The 16,628-nt window shown below is 31.5% G+C and overlaps 1 protein-coding gene across 17 annotated transcripts in view; it reads right to left on the bottom strand.

The window, feature by feature from the left end:
- Window positions 1-16,628, bottom strand: part of Cfap47 (cilia and flagella associated protein 47) — a 512,210-nt gene that overhangs the window by 365,117 nt on the left and 130,465 nt on the right. For all 17 annotated transcript variants that reach the window (XR_015442441.1, XR_015442442.1, XR_015442443.1 and 14 more), the window contains one exon: window positions 12,645-12,876. Coding sequence is in view for 14 of the 17 variants with exons in the window: in XM_087189881.1 (XP_087046007.1) it covers window positions 12,645-12,876 (232 nt within the window). In the remaining 3 variants the exon portion in view is untranslated. The remainder of the gene's footprint in view (window positions 1-12,644; window positions 12,877-16,628) is intronic.

Raw genomic sequence — 16,628 nt, forward strand, 5'->3', positions numbered from 1 at the left:
TCAATGTATCAGAAGCTTATACTGAAAAATAAAGAGCACCCAATGGGCAATTTCAAATAGTAGTTCTCTTAGTGTGGTAGAAAGGAAGTCTTTACAGCACAATACAGGAGAAAGTACATTGAATTAGGTAAGAGCTAGACTAACATTGGTCAAAACTTGGCTCTACAATTTACTGACTGATCCTACAAAATATACTTGAACCTTTGTTTCTTCATCTTCCTCAAAAGTACTGGACATAATACAACTAATATGTCCTGGAATTATCAATAAAGAAAAAAACATTTTGTGGAGAAAATTAACACGATTATAGGCTGAGATAAAGGCAAACAAAAAAAATAACAGAAAATAAAAACAGACTCACAGGGTCACCAGGTATGATAGATGGAAGACATATATTTTAAATTAACTGTACGTACAATATTCAAGAATTGAAACTTTAAGAGAATTTGAGCCAGTCCCAGCACCCGAGAGGAGGCTCCCCTGCCGCCATTCCATGCTCCTAGGGCAGAGAAGGTGAGCCCCACGGGTGCCAGGATCAAGACCCCCCTCCCTGTGGAAATGAGAAGACACATAAAAAAGCCTCAAAAACAGACTTCCAGATCACCTACAGGAACCCCAAAGGGAAACAAGATGGAACAATCTGATACTCAACTAACTGGATTCCCTGAACTGGCAAAAAAAGAGGATCTGGGTAAAATGAAATCAGAAATAATTTATCAGATAACAGCAAAGATTATGCTCATAGTGCAAGACATGATTAATAAATCTAGAGAGGACACAGATAAAAAAATAGAGGAACTGAGGAACATGATGGAATCCCAACATACACAACAAATGGAATTGATAAAACAGATGCAAACAGATTTCCAGATTAAAAACTCCATCGAAAGTCTGCACAGCAGAATGAAGCAATGTGAGGACAGAATTGCAGATATACAAGATAAGATTGCAATTAGTGACCAGGAAAAGAAAAATTGCTTTAAAATTGTAAGGGAACACAAGAAATCAATCCAGCAGCTGCTAGACAATGCAAAGAAGAATAACATAAGACTGATTGGAATCAATGAAGAAACAGGAGAGAGTGCAGATGACATATAAAAACTGTTCACAGAAGTGATGGCAGAAAATTTCCCAAGGAGGGGAAAAGAACTTGACATACAGATAAGTGAGGCATATAGGACTCCAAATAGCCATGATCAAAAAAAAATCTACACACAGGCATATAATAGTTAGGATTCCAGAAATCCAACAGAAGAACAAAATTCTACAAGCAGTGAGAGAAAAGAAACAAATCACATACAAAGGAAAGCCCATCAGAATCACAGCAGACTTCTCAACGCAAACCCTCAAGGCAAGAAGAGCTTGGAGTGATGTATTTCAAGCCCTAAAGGAAAACAGCCTCCAACCCAGACTGATGTACCCTGCGCAACTATCTTTCAAAATTGATGGAGAAATAAGATACTCTCATGATAAAGAGCACCTTAGGAACTTCATGAATACCAAACCAGCACTCCAAAAAATTTTAGACAATATCCTAGGAAAAGACAATGAGGATTACAACCCCAAGAAACCCAGCAGAATGAATCCATTGGGTGTGACAAATTAAACTCAAAGGGGGAAGAATCCAACAAAAAGCAAAAGTCATGACCAGGCTTTTAAAACTTTTAACTTCATCTCCCTAATGAGTGTATAATTCAATCTTGTTATCGTACTGGTTAGTATTTTTCTGAATCTAGAGTTGCACACCTTTCCTTGTGCTGTACTGGCTATTTATCATCTCTTTGTGTCTACTTTTTAATTGGGTTTTCTATTAATGAGCTGGCAGGGTTCTTTATATATTCTGGTCATAGGTTATATAGACAGTAAATATGGTCTGTTTAAGGACTACTTTTCATTTTAATTATGTCATTTAAAGTTCTAAATTTTGATGGAATCTCATTTATCAATTTTTTTCTTTTATAGATCATGTTTTTTGTATCCTAAGTAGTTCTTGCCTACCCTAAATTCATAAACATTTTCCCTTATAATTTGTTCTTAAAGTTTTATAGTTTTAGTCTGTCATATTTAGGTTCACAGGTCCTTTCAAGTTATTTTTATGTATGGAAATAAAGGGTTGATGTTAATTTTTTATATAAGGATACCAGGTGTTCTAGTGCCATTTGCTGAAAACACTATCTTTTCCTTGGCTCTTGAATTGAGATTATAGTCTACAAAATGGTAATGTTAAATAATCTTTCAAAATTCAGTGGACTATATATGTGTGGTTCTATTTCTAGATTCTCTGTTTTGTTCCAATGACCTATATGTCTTTCCTTACACCAGCACTGCCTTGATTACTGTAGCTTTAGAAGCAGTCTTAAAATTAGGTACTAAATGTCTTCCAACACTGTTGTTTTTTCTTTTTACTTTTCTAGGTCATTTGTACTCCTACATAACTTTTAAATTTCAATATCCAATTCTTCATTTATAGCAAGTATACACAGACCTGAATTTTTATATATACCTTGTGTTTTCTAATCCTGCTAAATTCAAATACAAGTTCTTGGGGGTCCTAGAGGTTTCTTAGTATTTTCTCTGTCGATGATCATTACATCTACATATAAAGATTTTGCTTCTACCTTGCCAATCCTATCCTAGTTGTGTCATTTTATTGCCAGACTATTTTGGTTTGGGCCTAGGTTTCAAATTTTAGTGGATAGATGAAGAGTAAGCATATCTGCCCTTGTTCCTCACCTTAAGGAGAATGCATTCTATCTTCTCCATTCATATAAGGCGTTCTCGCTGGAAATATGGAGTATATGTCTTTAATCTGTTGAGAAGGTTCTGTTCTCCTTCTAGTCTCCTCATAGCTTTTACCATGAACAGCTGTGGAATTTAGTCTTAATACCTTTTCCTCCAACTAGTGACAGGATCATATGGCTTTTCTCTTTCCTCTGTTAAAATGATGACTTTTGGGGGTGGATCTTCCAATGCTGAACCAACACTGCCATCCCTTTAATAAAACCACTTTCTACGTACTGCCAGATCTGACTTCTAATAGTTTGTTTGGTTAAACAAATTTCTATCTATGGTCATACTTTTTTCTTCTATTATGTTTATCCAGTTTTAGGATTAGCACAATGTTGAGTTCCTAAAATGAAGGGAGAAGCGTTCCTTTTTTTTTCTGCTTTAAATGCTTGATATAATTTATCAGTTAAAATGTATTTGAGCCTATTGTTGTCATATAGGTAGGTTTTCAAGCTAGGAATATACTTTCTTTAATAGGTGCTATTCAAATTTTATATTTCCTCCAGAGTTAGTTTCATTAATTTGTCTTCCAAGGTACTTCTTAGAAGTTGTCAAATTTATTTCAAAACAGATTTTTGAAATATGCTTTCTATATCCTTTTAAATTCTGTAAAATCTGTGGTAATGTCTCCTAGGTCTTGATATTTTAATTTTAAAAATGTATAAGTGATATTGTGTAATAGGAAGTTAAGTTCTAAAGAAGCAGGGGAAGTGGAAGGGGTAGGGGAAAGGAAAGAAGGGAAAAGAAAAAATGAGAAAAGGAAAAGAATGGAAACAAAATTTTGCCAATAGGGAAGGGTGGAGGGGGTGAAGGGAGGGCAGGGGAAGGGGAAAAATATAAGAACCAAGATACTCATGCAATGGTACAAGATCCCAGTGATGTATGTAAATGTATTTTATACCTAAAATGTACCAATAAACTTAACGGGGGGGGGGGGTGCAAAAAAAAAAGATTTGTAATTTTATCACTGAGCTGCAAATTATGTAAAAATTTAGAAAACAAAATTTAAAAATTAACAAATGAATAAAGTTGAGAAATTAATTTATGAATTTAACAACAAATTGAATCAAATAGAGAGAGTTAACACAATGGAATGCAAATCATAAGAAAATATCCATGCTGGAACATCGGATGTGAGCTATAGGATGTGAACTATAGAACAGTGAGCAAAGAGCGAGAGAAGCCAGAAAGAATAGTTACATGATTTGAAGGTTTATTGGCTGAGGACTTTCCAAAGTTGTCAATAAAAAAATCAAATCATATATAAAAGAATCACTATGAATTTTAATAAAAATAACTATAAAACATCTAGGCAAATTATAGAGAAGTTGCTAAAATAAAAATACAAAGTGGATACCTTGAAAGTACTCCAAAAGATGATAATGTGTTAATTCAAATGTCTAAAGCAAATTTTTTAAGGAGAAGGAAAAAAATCATCCTACAAGGAAGAATGGTGATGCAGAAAGAATGTAGAACAGTGAGCCATCAAATTGGTAAATATGTCAACATTTGTCTGTATATTTATACATATATACACAGATATCTGTTTGAGTGCCTTATTTTTTGTGTGTTTACAACATACAAAAGTAGTAGCACATATCAGGAGGGAAGAAAATTAAATATAAGAGGTCCTTCCAAGCCGAAGAAAAAATAATATTATTAATTATTATATGACTACAAATCAAAAGTGTATGCCATGATGTCTAACATAATCATTAAAAGAATAAGAAACACTCTTAACTACCAAACTAGTAGAGAATAAATCATAAAATAAGAAAAGATATATTTATCCAATTCAAGAGAAGGTGAAAAAGAAGAGAAAAAGAACAAAAAGTAGAGATAAACGTAAAGGCACTTAAAATACATTGCAAATTGGAACCTAAATTTATAACAATTATATTTACAGGAAGCATAAGCTCACATTAAGAAAAAAGACTCTAAAATAAGAATGAAAGAAGCTCAAGGCTAAGTAGGTATAAAAAGAGACAATCTAAAACAAAACAAAAAGATTGATATAATACTTACAAAAATGCTACATAAATAATAACTTGAAGATAAATAATATACCATTATTCATATGGCCATAGGAGCATTTAGGTCACAAAGCATAAAAAAAAGTTTCATGGGCAAAAACGTTTTCATGATATCAAAAAGATTGTAAAATTGCACATCTGAAGGTATTTGGTAACAACTTCAAAATTCTATAAAGTAAAATTAAATTTCTAAAAAGTAGCTAAATATACAAATGTAAGTAGAGATTTCACCACAGTAATTGGTATCAATAGTAATTGGTAAACAATTTTTAAAAATGACTTTAATTCTTCCTACTTGAAGAGGAAAATAGGTGAAATTGCTTTAATATTACATAGAAAATAACACTCAATAAGTATAATACACATTATTTGCAAACCAGAATCCTTACAAAAACTAATTAAGTGCTAGACATAAACCAATGTAAAAAATTTTTCCAAGAGTATAGTCTTTAACATTAATGAAATTGTATTTAATGCCAACAGCCAAATCACCTCATGCAAAACTTGTAAATAATTTCTATAAAACAAATCATATTGAAAAACAAAAAATGTCATGGATAGAATAAAAACAATATATGGCATACATATGCATTGTAGATAAAGTCAAAGTTCGAAGAAAAGTTATTGTTAAAAATTAAATATCTGTTCATTATAAAAGCACAACACTGCTAGAGATAATACAAATAAACTTCCTAGCGTGGTAAAGGTTTCTATAAGAAGCATAAAGCGAAACTATTACCTAAAGGTAAAATGTTGATAGGATTTTTCGATAAAAATGGGATTAACAAGATGCATACTATTCAATATTGATCTAGAAATCTTAGCAAGTGTAATTAGGAAAAAAAAAACGAAGACATTAAGGATTGGAAAGGGGGAAAAGTCATTATTTACAGATTATGTATTTTTGAAAATACAAAATAAACTACAAATAAAATATTAGAATTATTAAACTTCCTTAACAAAATAGTTCCATAAATATTAACATAAGTTAATTAATTTTATTTAATTATACCATATAGAAAAGTATAAAAAATAAAAATTTTAAATACCAGTATGATAACTTCAAAAATATCACTCAGGCACAATTCTGAGAAAATTATATACAAGAATTCTACACAGAAAACTATTAATCATTACTAAGGTAAACTTATATCTAAATAAATGCTGTTTTTTAACTACAATAATATTGTAAAGATGTCATTTTTTCCTAAATTGATCAAAGTCAAAGTTCAATCACAAAGTACCAGAATTTTGTTTTTATAATTTTCCCCAGTGGAAATTTATAAGTGATACTAACAAATGGATAAATAATTCTCAAGAAAAACAATGAACTCTGAGCTCTTACAATAGTAAATATCAACAACTATAAGACAATAGAACTTAAGACATTAGGGGTTGATGCAAGAGTATACAAATTCAACAAAGCATTAAATCACATAGATTCTCAAATACATGAATATTTGATTTTTGTGAAAAGAGTCATTGTGGAATGCAGAGGGAATCAGAAGAATGATCTTTCCCATAAACGGTATTGAGTCAATTGGATAAACACCATGGTATTGAGCTATCTGGATAAATACCATAAGAGGTATTGAGTCAATTGGTATTGAAAAAATAAAATCCATCTTGACTTTTTTCTCACATCATACACTAAAGTAGATTCCAAGAGGATCCAATATCAAATGTAAACTACAAACAACACAGTTTTTAGAAATAACAAGAGAGTGTATTTTCATGTCCAAGGGTAAGAAGATAAAAAGATAAATATTCATAAGTTAGATTATACTAAAATTAAGAATATATTTGTAATAATTAAAACTAACAGAGCCCAAAGCACACTACTTCTAACAAAAAAGGCACAAAGAGAATGTGATTTTTTTAAATGAGGAAAATCACATGAACACTTTATGATGCAGCATATCCAAATGAACAAGAACTTGTAAAACTTCTCTTAAAATCAAAAACACCAAAATGCCATTTTGAAGGTAACTCACTAGAAGAACTGTAATTGAAAAGACTGACAATATTATATACTTCTGAGGATGTAGAGAACTGGAAAGTTTGCATTCTGCTTGTGTAACTGAAAATTAACAACATACTTTGAAAAATGTTTGGAAATAGCTCCTAATGCTGATCATATTTATATCTTATGATTCAGCAGTTTTATTCTTACACATATGTATATTAGGGATACACATCAAAACAAATCCTAAAATTTTAATAGCACCATTATTCATCTTAGAAAAATTTGGGAACCATACAAATCTTTCAGCAGGAGAATGGAAAAAAATTGTAGTATGCTCACACAAAAAGCTAGTGTACAACATTAAAAATAATCATCTACAGGAACATATGTCTATTAGTAACATGAACATCATATTGATCAAAAAGATCCAGACACAGAGAAATGCAAACTCTTTTGATTCTTTCTATATACAGTTCAAAACCAGCCCAAACTAATCTATGAGGTTGTAAATGATTGTCCTTTTGGAAGATGGAAAGTTACACAGGAGGTGGGTGTGTTTCAGGGATACTATTTTTTGTTTTATTTCTTAACCTAAATGGTGGCTACATAAGTGTATTAACATAATGACAATACTGTCTATATGTCACATGGCAATAACATTTTAAAAAGTCAAACAAATCCTAAAACCAAGATAGATTTGGTAGTGTTGCAAGGGTCACAAGGGGTTTATTAGGGTGTTGACAATGTGATGCTCACACAGGGACTTTCTCTACGAATAAATTCAGGTGCTATATTTGGCATGTGAGCTTCTGTCCATGTGTGTTTTATTTCATGATTTTAAAACCTAAGAGGAAATAGCCTGAGCCTTAAAAGATGCTTTAGCATGTAGATATTAACTGAAATGCACAAGTTAAAATTAGTGCCCAAAGATTTGTTAATGTAAAAGGCAATAATATTAGTCATATAACTTATTTCCCCATTGAGAAACCAATTATGATGTAAAACGTTTTCTTCATTTTAATGTTTATTTATATGTATATCCCATAAATGTAGATTTTAATAAGTAAAACCTTGATAATTGGTTTCTCCTTTTATTTAAGATATTAAATGATATTAGCCTTTTTGCCCATTAAAAGAATTCACCAGCTTTGGAAATTGAAAATGTAATGATGCAAAAACTTCAGAGTAAGCTGGGTGTGGTGGCACATGCCTGTAATCCCAGCACTCGGAAGGTTGAGGCAGGAGGATTGCTGTGAGTTCCAGGCCAGCCTGGGCTGGATAGTGAGCTCAAGGCCAGCTTGAATTAACAGTGAGATCCTGTCTCAAAAACAAGCAAACAAAAAAAGCTCAGAGTAATTATTATCTATCTTTCTTGGTGAATAAGTCACACATCATTTACCACTATCACTAGTAATCTAACAGTAAAATGTTTAAGAAAGGAAACTATTTTGAAAATAAAAATATTTTATTACTTTTACATGCGGAAGTGAAAAGAACTCAAAACTCAATACTTAATCAAATATACAATCACTTTCATTTTAAGACTTATTTTGAATCTAAAGGCAAGTTTCTGTGAATTTGTTGGACACTGTTGGCAGTATGAATGGGCAGAATGCCCAGAAATGAAGGTGATATTTTATTTTTATATTATTAAATTTGGCAATGAGCTTGCCAGGAACTCAATGCTGCAAAGAAATATATCATGCAAGTCTTCTCCCCATCCCTCCTCTCCACTCCCCTCCCCTACCTTACCTTACCCTTCCTATCCCTTCCCTCCCCTCCCCTCCCTTCCTCATATATATATATATATATATATATATATCTTGACAAAATGATTAGAATTAGTAAATTGTTATATCAAGCTTGGGGGAACCCTTCAATGAAAGATGAAAATATTAATAAAGTATAATTTGAATAAGTACTCGATGGTGACTAAACTGACTAAACTGATTCTCTACTTCAAAAGAAAGTGTTGGGGGCCTGGGATTTAGCTCAGTGGTTCTACCACCTGCCTCACAAGCACAAGGTCCTGAGTTCGATCCCTGGTACCAAAAAATAAAAAAGTGTTAGGTAAAATGATTAATGAAATAAAAAACATATAATACTGTTAAAATAATTCTAATCAGATTTGTTAACAACATCTAAAATTTACCGAACAAATCCTGGATTTTAAGTTCTGTTCCAATATTACCTAAAGGTATTACACCCTTTAAATATTACAAGTTATGTATTAGTATCTTCATTTTGCAGAGGAGAAAATGGAATGCATAGAGAACATATTTCACTCATGTTGGGTTCACTCATTGTGAAAAACAAAAATTTGAATGGTGAATTTGATTTTTATGAGATTCTCTACACAATACTGAATGAAAGATAATCGGATGGAATAGTTAGCTTTGAAACAATTTGAACTCTGCCCCATAAGCTTCCTGAAAGGCATTCTAGGATGTAGTATTGATGCATGGCAGCTGCAGGGAGGTACATACATTTTATAGTAAAATCTTGAGATAATACGAATATATACTACAATTATCTTCTCAGTTAAAGTGTGATTCCCAGTATAATTTAAATGATTCTGTGCTCCACTGTATACAGATAGTCTCAGTTGTATTTGGAGAAAATATTGAATCCCATAATTCACCAAAATTGAAGTGAGAAGATTATAATGTTTAGTATGTTTTCTCTGATGCCGGAAATATAAAGTTTGTTTTCCCATCTTTTTATATATAAAATTAAGGCTTTCTTTCACATATATGAATAAATGATAACTAAAGATAAGCAGTATTTAAGGAAATAATTACCTAGAAAAAATAATCAAATTAAAAATAAAAAGAATTTAGAAGTGATGAAATAATTCAAGGAGAGATAAAAATTATTAAAAATCTTGTAATATAAGAGATATTTGAGAAAACATGCATCTGTAACACAAAAACAGAATAGTATTATTAAAGAAAATGGAAAGCAGAAAGACAGGAGAGAGTGGGAAGGGGAAAGACTATATAAGAGATAAAGTAGAAAGAAAGGAAATTAAAGAATTCTTGAAAAATAAAATTATAAATGCTAAGTAAAATTTAATAGAAAGATAGAAAAGGAAATGAAGGAGAACAATAAGACAGTAAAAGACAAAAAGGTGAAAAGTATAAAACATAATTGAGAGGGATACAAAGTATTAATTCAGCAGTTCTAATAAGTTTTTTTTTTTTTGGTACCGGGGATTGAACTTGGGACCTTGTGCATGCGCAGCAAGCACCAGAACCACTGAGCTAAATCCCCAGCCACGAACTCAAAAGTTCTAATACACTTCTAATAGATTGAGAAAGAGATAAAAGCAAAAATAGAGAGACAATTAGTAGAAAGAGAATAATTATTACATGATTAGTTTTCAATATGACAGGCCCCACTGAATGATGAAAAAGATCCCTATGTTCAGAATTTAATTCAAAAAATTGCAAAAATACAATAGCAAAAAATCTAGAGGATAGAAAGAATGAACATTTTATTCCCAAATATGCCATTAGACATATCATCAGAAACATGATGATTTCAGATGATAAGAGTAGTACAGGTGATGTTGAGGGAGTGAGATAGGAGGTAGGGTGTGGCAAAGCTGGCTAGGGAAATAAATGGGTCTTGTTAATTACAAGATCCCAAGACAGCACCAAATAATTCCCATGATTCCATATGCGGAACTTCTCGGGAGCTCCAACCAGATGTGGACGATATGTAAGGACACATATCCCAGAGAAGCCCACTTATAGTGATACTTCTCAGTAGCCCACTCAGTTTCATTTTTTGGTTGTGGGCATCTTTCCCTCTCAGGGCTTGATAGGAATTCCTGCTCATCCACAGGTGTCTTTTCCGGGCAGTACCTAATAATGTGGGCTGTTTCTTGTTTATCAAAATAGTAAAGATTTTACAACTGTACCAGCACTCGACTTTATCAGAAAAAAGAGAAAAAAAACAGACTGCCAGTGTGCCTTATTAGTGGGGTTAACATATAGATTTAATAGAAAACCACCACTTAAAGAGGTTTGGAAAGATTTGTGTTATTTGGTCCCATGATCCCACTTCTGAGAAACTTTTTGTTTAATATCCATAAGTGTCTGCTACCATTTCTGAGCACCTGCATTCATCTCTGTGTTATTTATGACAAATAACAAAATAACATAAGTAAATGACCTACAATTAATGTGAACTGACAAGTAAATAATAGTTCATATAAATAATAACAACAAATTATCAATCAATATAAGAGAAAATAACATAAAAAAATCAAAACTAAAATTCAGAGACCTGCAAAAGCAACACAAATGAGGATATTTAGTAGCAAAAATTCTGGGATGTCATTAAGGGGTAAGAAAGAGATGAAGTTTTACATTTAAAAATAATTAGGCATATAATTAAATTTTTATAAAATGAATTACAGCATTATATGACCTAGGAAACATAGTAGCATATAATTGAAGCAATAATTTATTTTCAATATGAAAAAAGTAAATGACTGATACTTAAAATATATATAATTACAATTATAAATAAGGAGACTATAATTCCTTTCAGGGCAATTAAAAAGGAAGATTAGTCACAACTATTGAATCATAAGTTTCAAATGCTCACCTAATGACTTCTCTCAAAATGAATATAAATCATTAAGTGTTAATGAATTTAATTTTAACTCGAAGTACATAAAATGTTCACTACAACAAATACCAAAGCAGGAAACTGAAAAGTTATATAATACACTAACTCCTCTAAAAAATTCCCTGGAGCCAGATGATGTTATGGTCAAACTTGGAAATTTTCAATAGTTCTGTTGAATTAATTTTCTCATATCATGGACACAGAATAACTTAGTTAACTCAATCAATTAAGTTGAAATTGTGCTATTAAGAACCTAAAACAGATAACATATCAGAAAACTACGGACTTCCTTTAACATAGCTTGTCCTCAAATAAAGAGAAAAATTTTAACTTTAGTCCATATGAATTTGCATATAAGACAAAATTAAACTTCTGCTCAAAGAATTATAAAAACAAAATATTGGCTTCAAATTGAGAAGGGTTTTTTCTCCAAATCAAGCATTACAATAAAACAATACTCTTTTTTTAGTTAGGGAAATTTTCGAACATATAGAATTACTTCATCGTATTTTTTGTCAAAAATAACTTCATAGAAGCAGACTCAAAAATTCTAACTGTACTCCCCCGTGGTGCCTACAAGATAATGTAATGCTGACAAAGGAGAGGGCAAAGCTCTGAGATCCCACCCACTACACCAGCAACATTAGAATAAGGCGAGTGCCTAAATTTCTCTTTTAATGACAAAAAGAAGTGATGTGATACAACCAATACAGTTTACTTGGTTTCAATAAATTGAGTAATAAAAGAAGATTTGAAAGAAGGGAGGAATGTACATTGCCAAGGAGGAGAAAGGATCAAAGAAAAGTGAGTCCCCTGTGTTTACTATTAACACCATCTTTCTAACTGACTATACACTGGATCTGGAACTGATAGCTTATTTATATTGCAATGTGTAGATTTAAACTTTTCAAATTTAAAAGCATTTTTTCTACTCATGGTTAACCCTTTCTCATTTCACAGATTCAGAAACTGAGGGCCAGAAATTTTCAGTGCTTCCCTAATATTATAAGAGGTTTAGAAGAAATTTAAAAGCGCACGTTAACTAAAAACCTGATATTTGTATCTTTTTACTCTTCTTAATAGTCTTATAATCAATTTATAATAAATTATTTAACATTGTGTTTCACTTAAAATGATCCCAAATATATAGATTATATTTTAAAATAAGATGCGTAGGAAGGAATTTAGAAAGAAAAAAAAAAACATGTAACTGTCACCTTCTTATAGTCTCTGGAATGGAAAGTAAATGGGGCCCTTCAGGCCAGCCAAAGAGACTGAACCACGTCTGAGCTGCATTTACAACCTTCTGATAGAAGTTATGTGTCACAGATCCTTCTTTAGCAGAAAAGAACTGTTCAATTTTTTCCTCATTGCCCAAAGATCCATCATCTGCTTTATTTGGTGTTTCACTTTCCTCCATGTTCAAATGTTCAGTTAATTTTTCCATTCCTAAGAATCAAATCACACTTGTTTATAAAAATGACTACTTGACTATAGAGTAAAATATTGCCAATTATTTCTATTTGTATGTAGACAAATTAAAATCCATTTTATAGAGTATTCTATGATCTTAAAAAAATTGACCCAAATTACTATATTTTAAAATACATAACAAAATATGCTTATTTCAATTACTCAAAATGTTTTTTACAATTATAATTTTTAATATTAAAAGCAGTTCCATTTACTTTTTCCCATAATGGTATATGAAAACATTCCCCAGAGTGGAACTTTTCACTTATAATTCCTTAAGAAAAATGTCTCGACAACTCTTTGGTTTTCCATATTAGACAAAACTAAACCTCAGGTCAAAGAATTATGGAAACAAAATATTGGCTTCAAATTCAGAACTATTTGTTCTGCAAATCAAGCATTTCATTAAAACGATATTATTTTTCTGGATAGGGAAATTTTCAAATATCTAGAATGATTTCATCGTATTTTTGTCAAAAATTTCATAAAAGCAGGCTCATTAGAAACCTCACACTATGTTGGTTTAGTCTAGTCAATAAAAAAGGAAAATTTTCATATTACTCCTATCTAAGGAAAGGAGTATATGAGCATTTAATTTCAAATAATACCAAATTCATATATTTATATGTGCTCACTACTTTCAAAGACATATAACCTTGAATTTACCTAGATAATGCAATGATAATCCCCTAGTTCTATTGATCCCAACTGTGCACAGAGGCTGCCTATAATGTTACAACAAATTTATAAGGGTGCTGGAAGATATTTCACTTTAGTTAGATATAACTGTCACATCTGCTGGAGAGCACATAAGCTACTACTTCTGAGTTTTTGTACAAAGCCACTTAATAAATGTAACTATTTGATACACATTTTGGCCTAGAGAAAAGTACTGGGCCATTAGGGTGTTGTGAGAACTTGCATTTTTGATCATTAGAGAAAACTCCCAAAGCAGATGATCCACTTAAGACTAACAACAAATTCATGGTTTTTGTCATGAATTTCTTTCTTGAAAAAGCTTATCTTTTAAATAAAAAGAAAATAAGTAGATGACATCATGGACTGGATTGGAGAAGTACAGTAAATATTTGCCACATATCAACAAATAAGCTTTCTCTTTTAAATTCCACATGGTTTAATTTAGTATTAATGTGTGTCGGTTTTACTGAAAGCAGGAGAGAGTAATGTAGAGTACCAATTGGGAAGCAAAAAACTGCCTCGATTCTTCATAGGACTTCCACTTTTATCTAGAAATGACACATTGGACCACAGTAAGTAAAAAAAAAAAATTTGGAACTCATTACCAAATTATTTAACTAGAATTTCATAATAAAGTCTAACAATCCATTACACACCAAAATAAAGGATGATATGGTTTTCCAAATTAAGTAAAATTTATTTGATAAAGCCTACATTATAGTATATAAAACTTATTACAGAATGAAGTGTTCAACTTTACAATAATCAAGAATATGTAAAACATTTTAAGTGTTTCTTCTACACATGTTGTTCAAAGTAAAATATAAGAAAAGGGTCAAGAACAAAAGTAAATTTTTCCTAGTTAACTGTCTGAAAGGAATTCAACGCTTGTTCAAGAGCTGAGAGCATTTTGAACAGATGTTAATATGTATTTCAATTAGAACTGTGCAAAAACATTAGGATTTGAAAAAGTGGAAATCTAAATACCACCAAAGGCAGTGGTGGACAAGAAAATCCAGTAGATGTGACCTAAGGCTTGCCATGGAAATGTATACTAAATTTATACACATAAACACAGAGAAGTTTATGTATATATTCATAGTCTAATTTTGTTTGGCCTGTACAGTTAGAAAATCTTATTTGAAAATTTGGCAACAGTTTACCTGAGCAGTTTAACTGTGGGCATGTTATACAAATTCTCTAGGACATGTATTTTTAACCGTAAGAGGAAATCAAAGGTCCTGAGGTCATGAGTTTGTTGTGAGGATTACTTTATAGGCAACATCAAATGTGAATAAATCAGTACAAGTGAAATTTCTTCCACTCTTTCAATACAAAGCCATTCAGAATTTGCCATAGGACACTTATCCAACAAGTATGCATATGTCCAGAATTCTATGCCACTATACTTCTTAGAAATGAATCTTAGAGAATCCAATGATAGAACCATTTACACCTAGTTAAAAATACTGTCGTCTACAGAAGAGTAGCTAAATATGTAGATTTTGAGGTCTCAAAAATTTGGTTAGTATTTCCTAGAAAAAAGCTGCTCTAACTTTCCATTAATCATATTATTAATCTGTAAAATGAGATCTATAAGGGTATCTAATTCAGAATTGTTGGAATGACTAAATGAAATAATAAAAGTAAAGCACTTAGTTGAACTCTATATAATTGGGAGCATTAAATATGGGAGCATTAAATTGTTTTTTGAAAGGGTATTATGCAAAAATATAAGTGATAAAGCAACCAACCTGTTATAAGAGCAATCATAATGAAATCCTAGTAATAATAATATATTCTAGGTATTTATAGTCAATAAGTCTTCACAAAAGCTCTTTGAAATAGATAAAATGGATATTAGTATCCAGCTACTCTCTTGCAATATGCATGTTGTGTTATAAGAGATAATAAATTTGATTATCTTAGAGTTTAAAATAAAATCCTATGACAAAATAATAGGGTTGGAACACAAAAGAGAATTTCCATCCAGGTTTGTGACACTTGAGCCATTGTTATTCATTTATATTATTATTTGAAATTCTCACTCACCTTGGAATATTGGTACACTGCAAAATGTAACATTATTATTTAGGATTAGTCAGAAAGACCTTTTAAATTTTGACCATATATGTTAAAATTTTGAGATCTCTCTCTTCATTTCGCCAAATAAACTATACCATAAATTGTTTTAAAAGAATATTTTAATGTTCAGAATGTGCTAGAACATCCATAACCCATTTTCTTATGAAAATATGTAGCTAAGAGATGCCTTCCTACTACTATTTGAAAATTTAGACAACCTAGTCCACAATATTAAATACTCTTTATCTACCAGATACTACATAAGGCATTGTAGACAGCAAATTGAAAAGGAGAAAATTGATTCCTGCTTTTACAGAACTTAAAGATGCCAATATATAGAAAGGAATATAGACAGGCATGTTACATCAAAATGTGGTAAAGGCCATAATGGGGGAATTGCACAGAGCTATGAGGCTACAACAGAGACAAGCAAATATCTTTCATGCAGAAATATGAATCTTCTTAGGTGTGTGGAAATGTACAGTTTGGTAGGGAGAATGCTCTAGGCATGAGAAAGATCACCAAAAAGGTTCTTGATGCTAGAATAATTCATACAGGCTTAATGGGGCTTCAGAATAGATGTCCAGAAATGAGAATGGGGCTATTGGATGGGGTCATGCCAGATGGGGTTCTATATGCTTCATCCTACTAGCAATGATAGCCCAAAAAGCAATTCATGCTTAGAAACTATAAGATTTAATTTCCAATTTATAAATATCCCTGGGCTAGAGTGTGAAGAATGGTTTGTGAAATGGGGAAATATCAGAGGAGACAGAAGAACAGTTTAGAAATCTGTAATGATACTGGGAAGATTATGGTGGCTTGAATGTGTGTAATAGCAGTAGAGAGAAAAAGAAATAAAAAGGATTTGAGAGGTATTTCGAAGGCAAAGTGAAGGGAGTCAGTGACCTGGAAGTGCAGCATGAGAAAAAAGATATCATCAA

Source organism: Heterocephalus glaber, unplaced genomic scaffold, assembly GCF_053883595.1.
Source record: "Heterocephalus glaber isolate CG9 unplaced genomic scaffold, H.glaber_assembly_v1.0 deba00001547, whole genome shotgun sequence".
NCBI lineage: Eukaryota > Metazoa > Chordata > Mammalia > Rodentia > Bathyergidae > Heterocephalus > Heterocephalus glaber.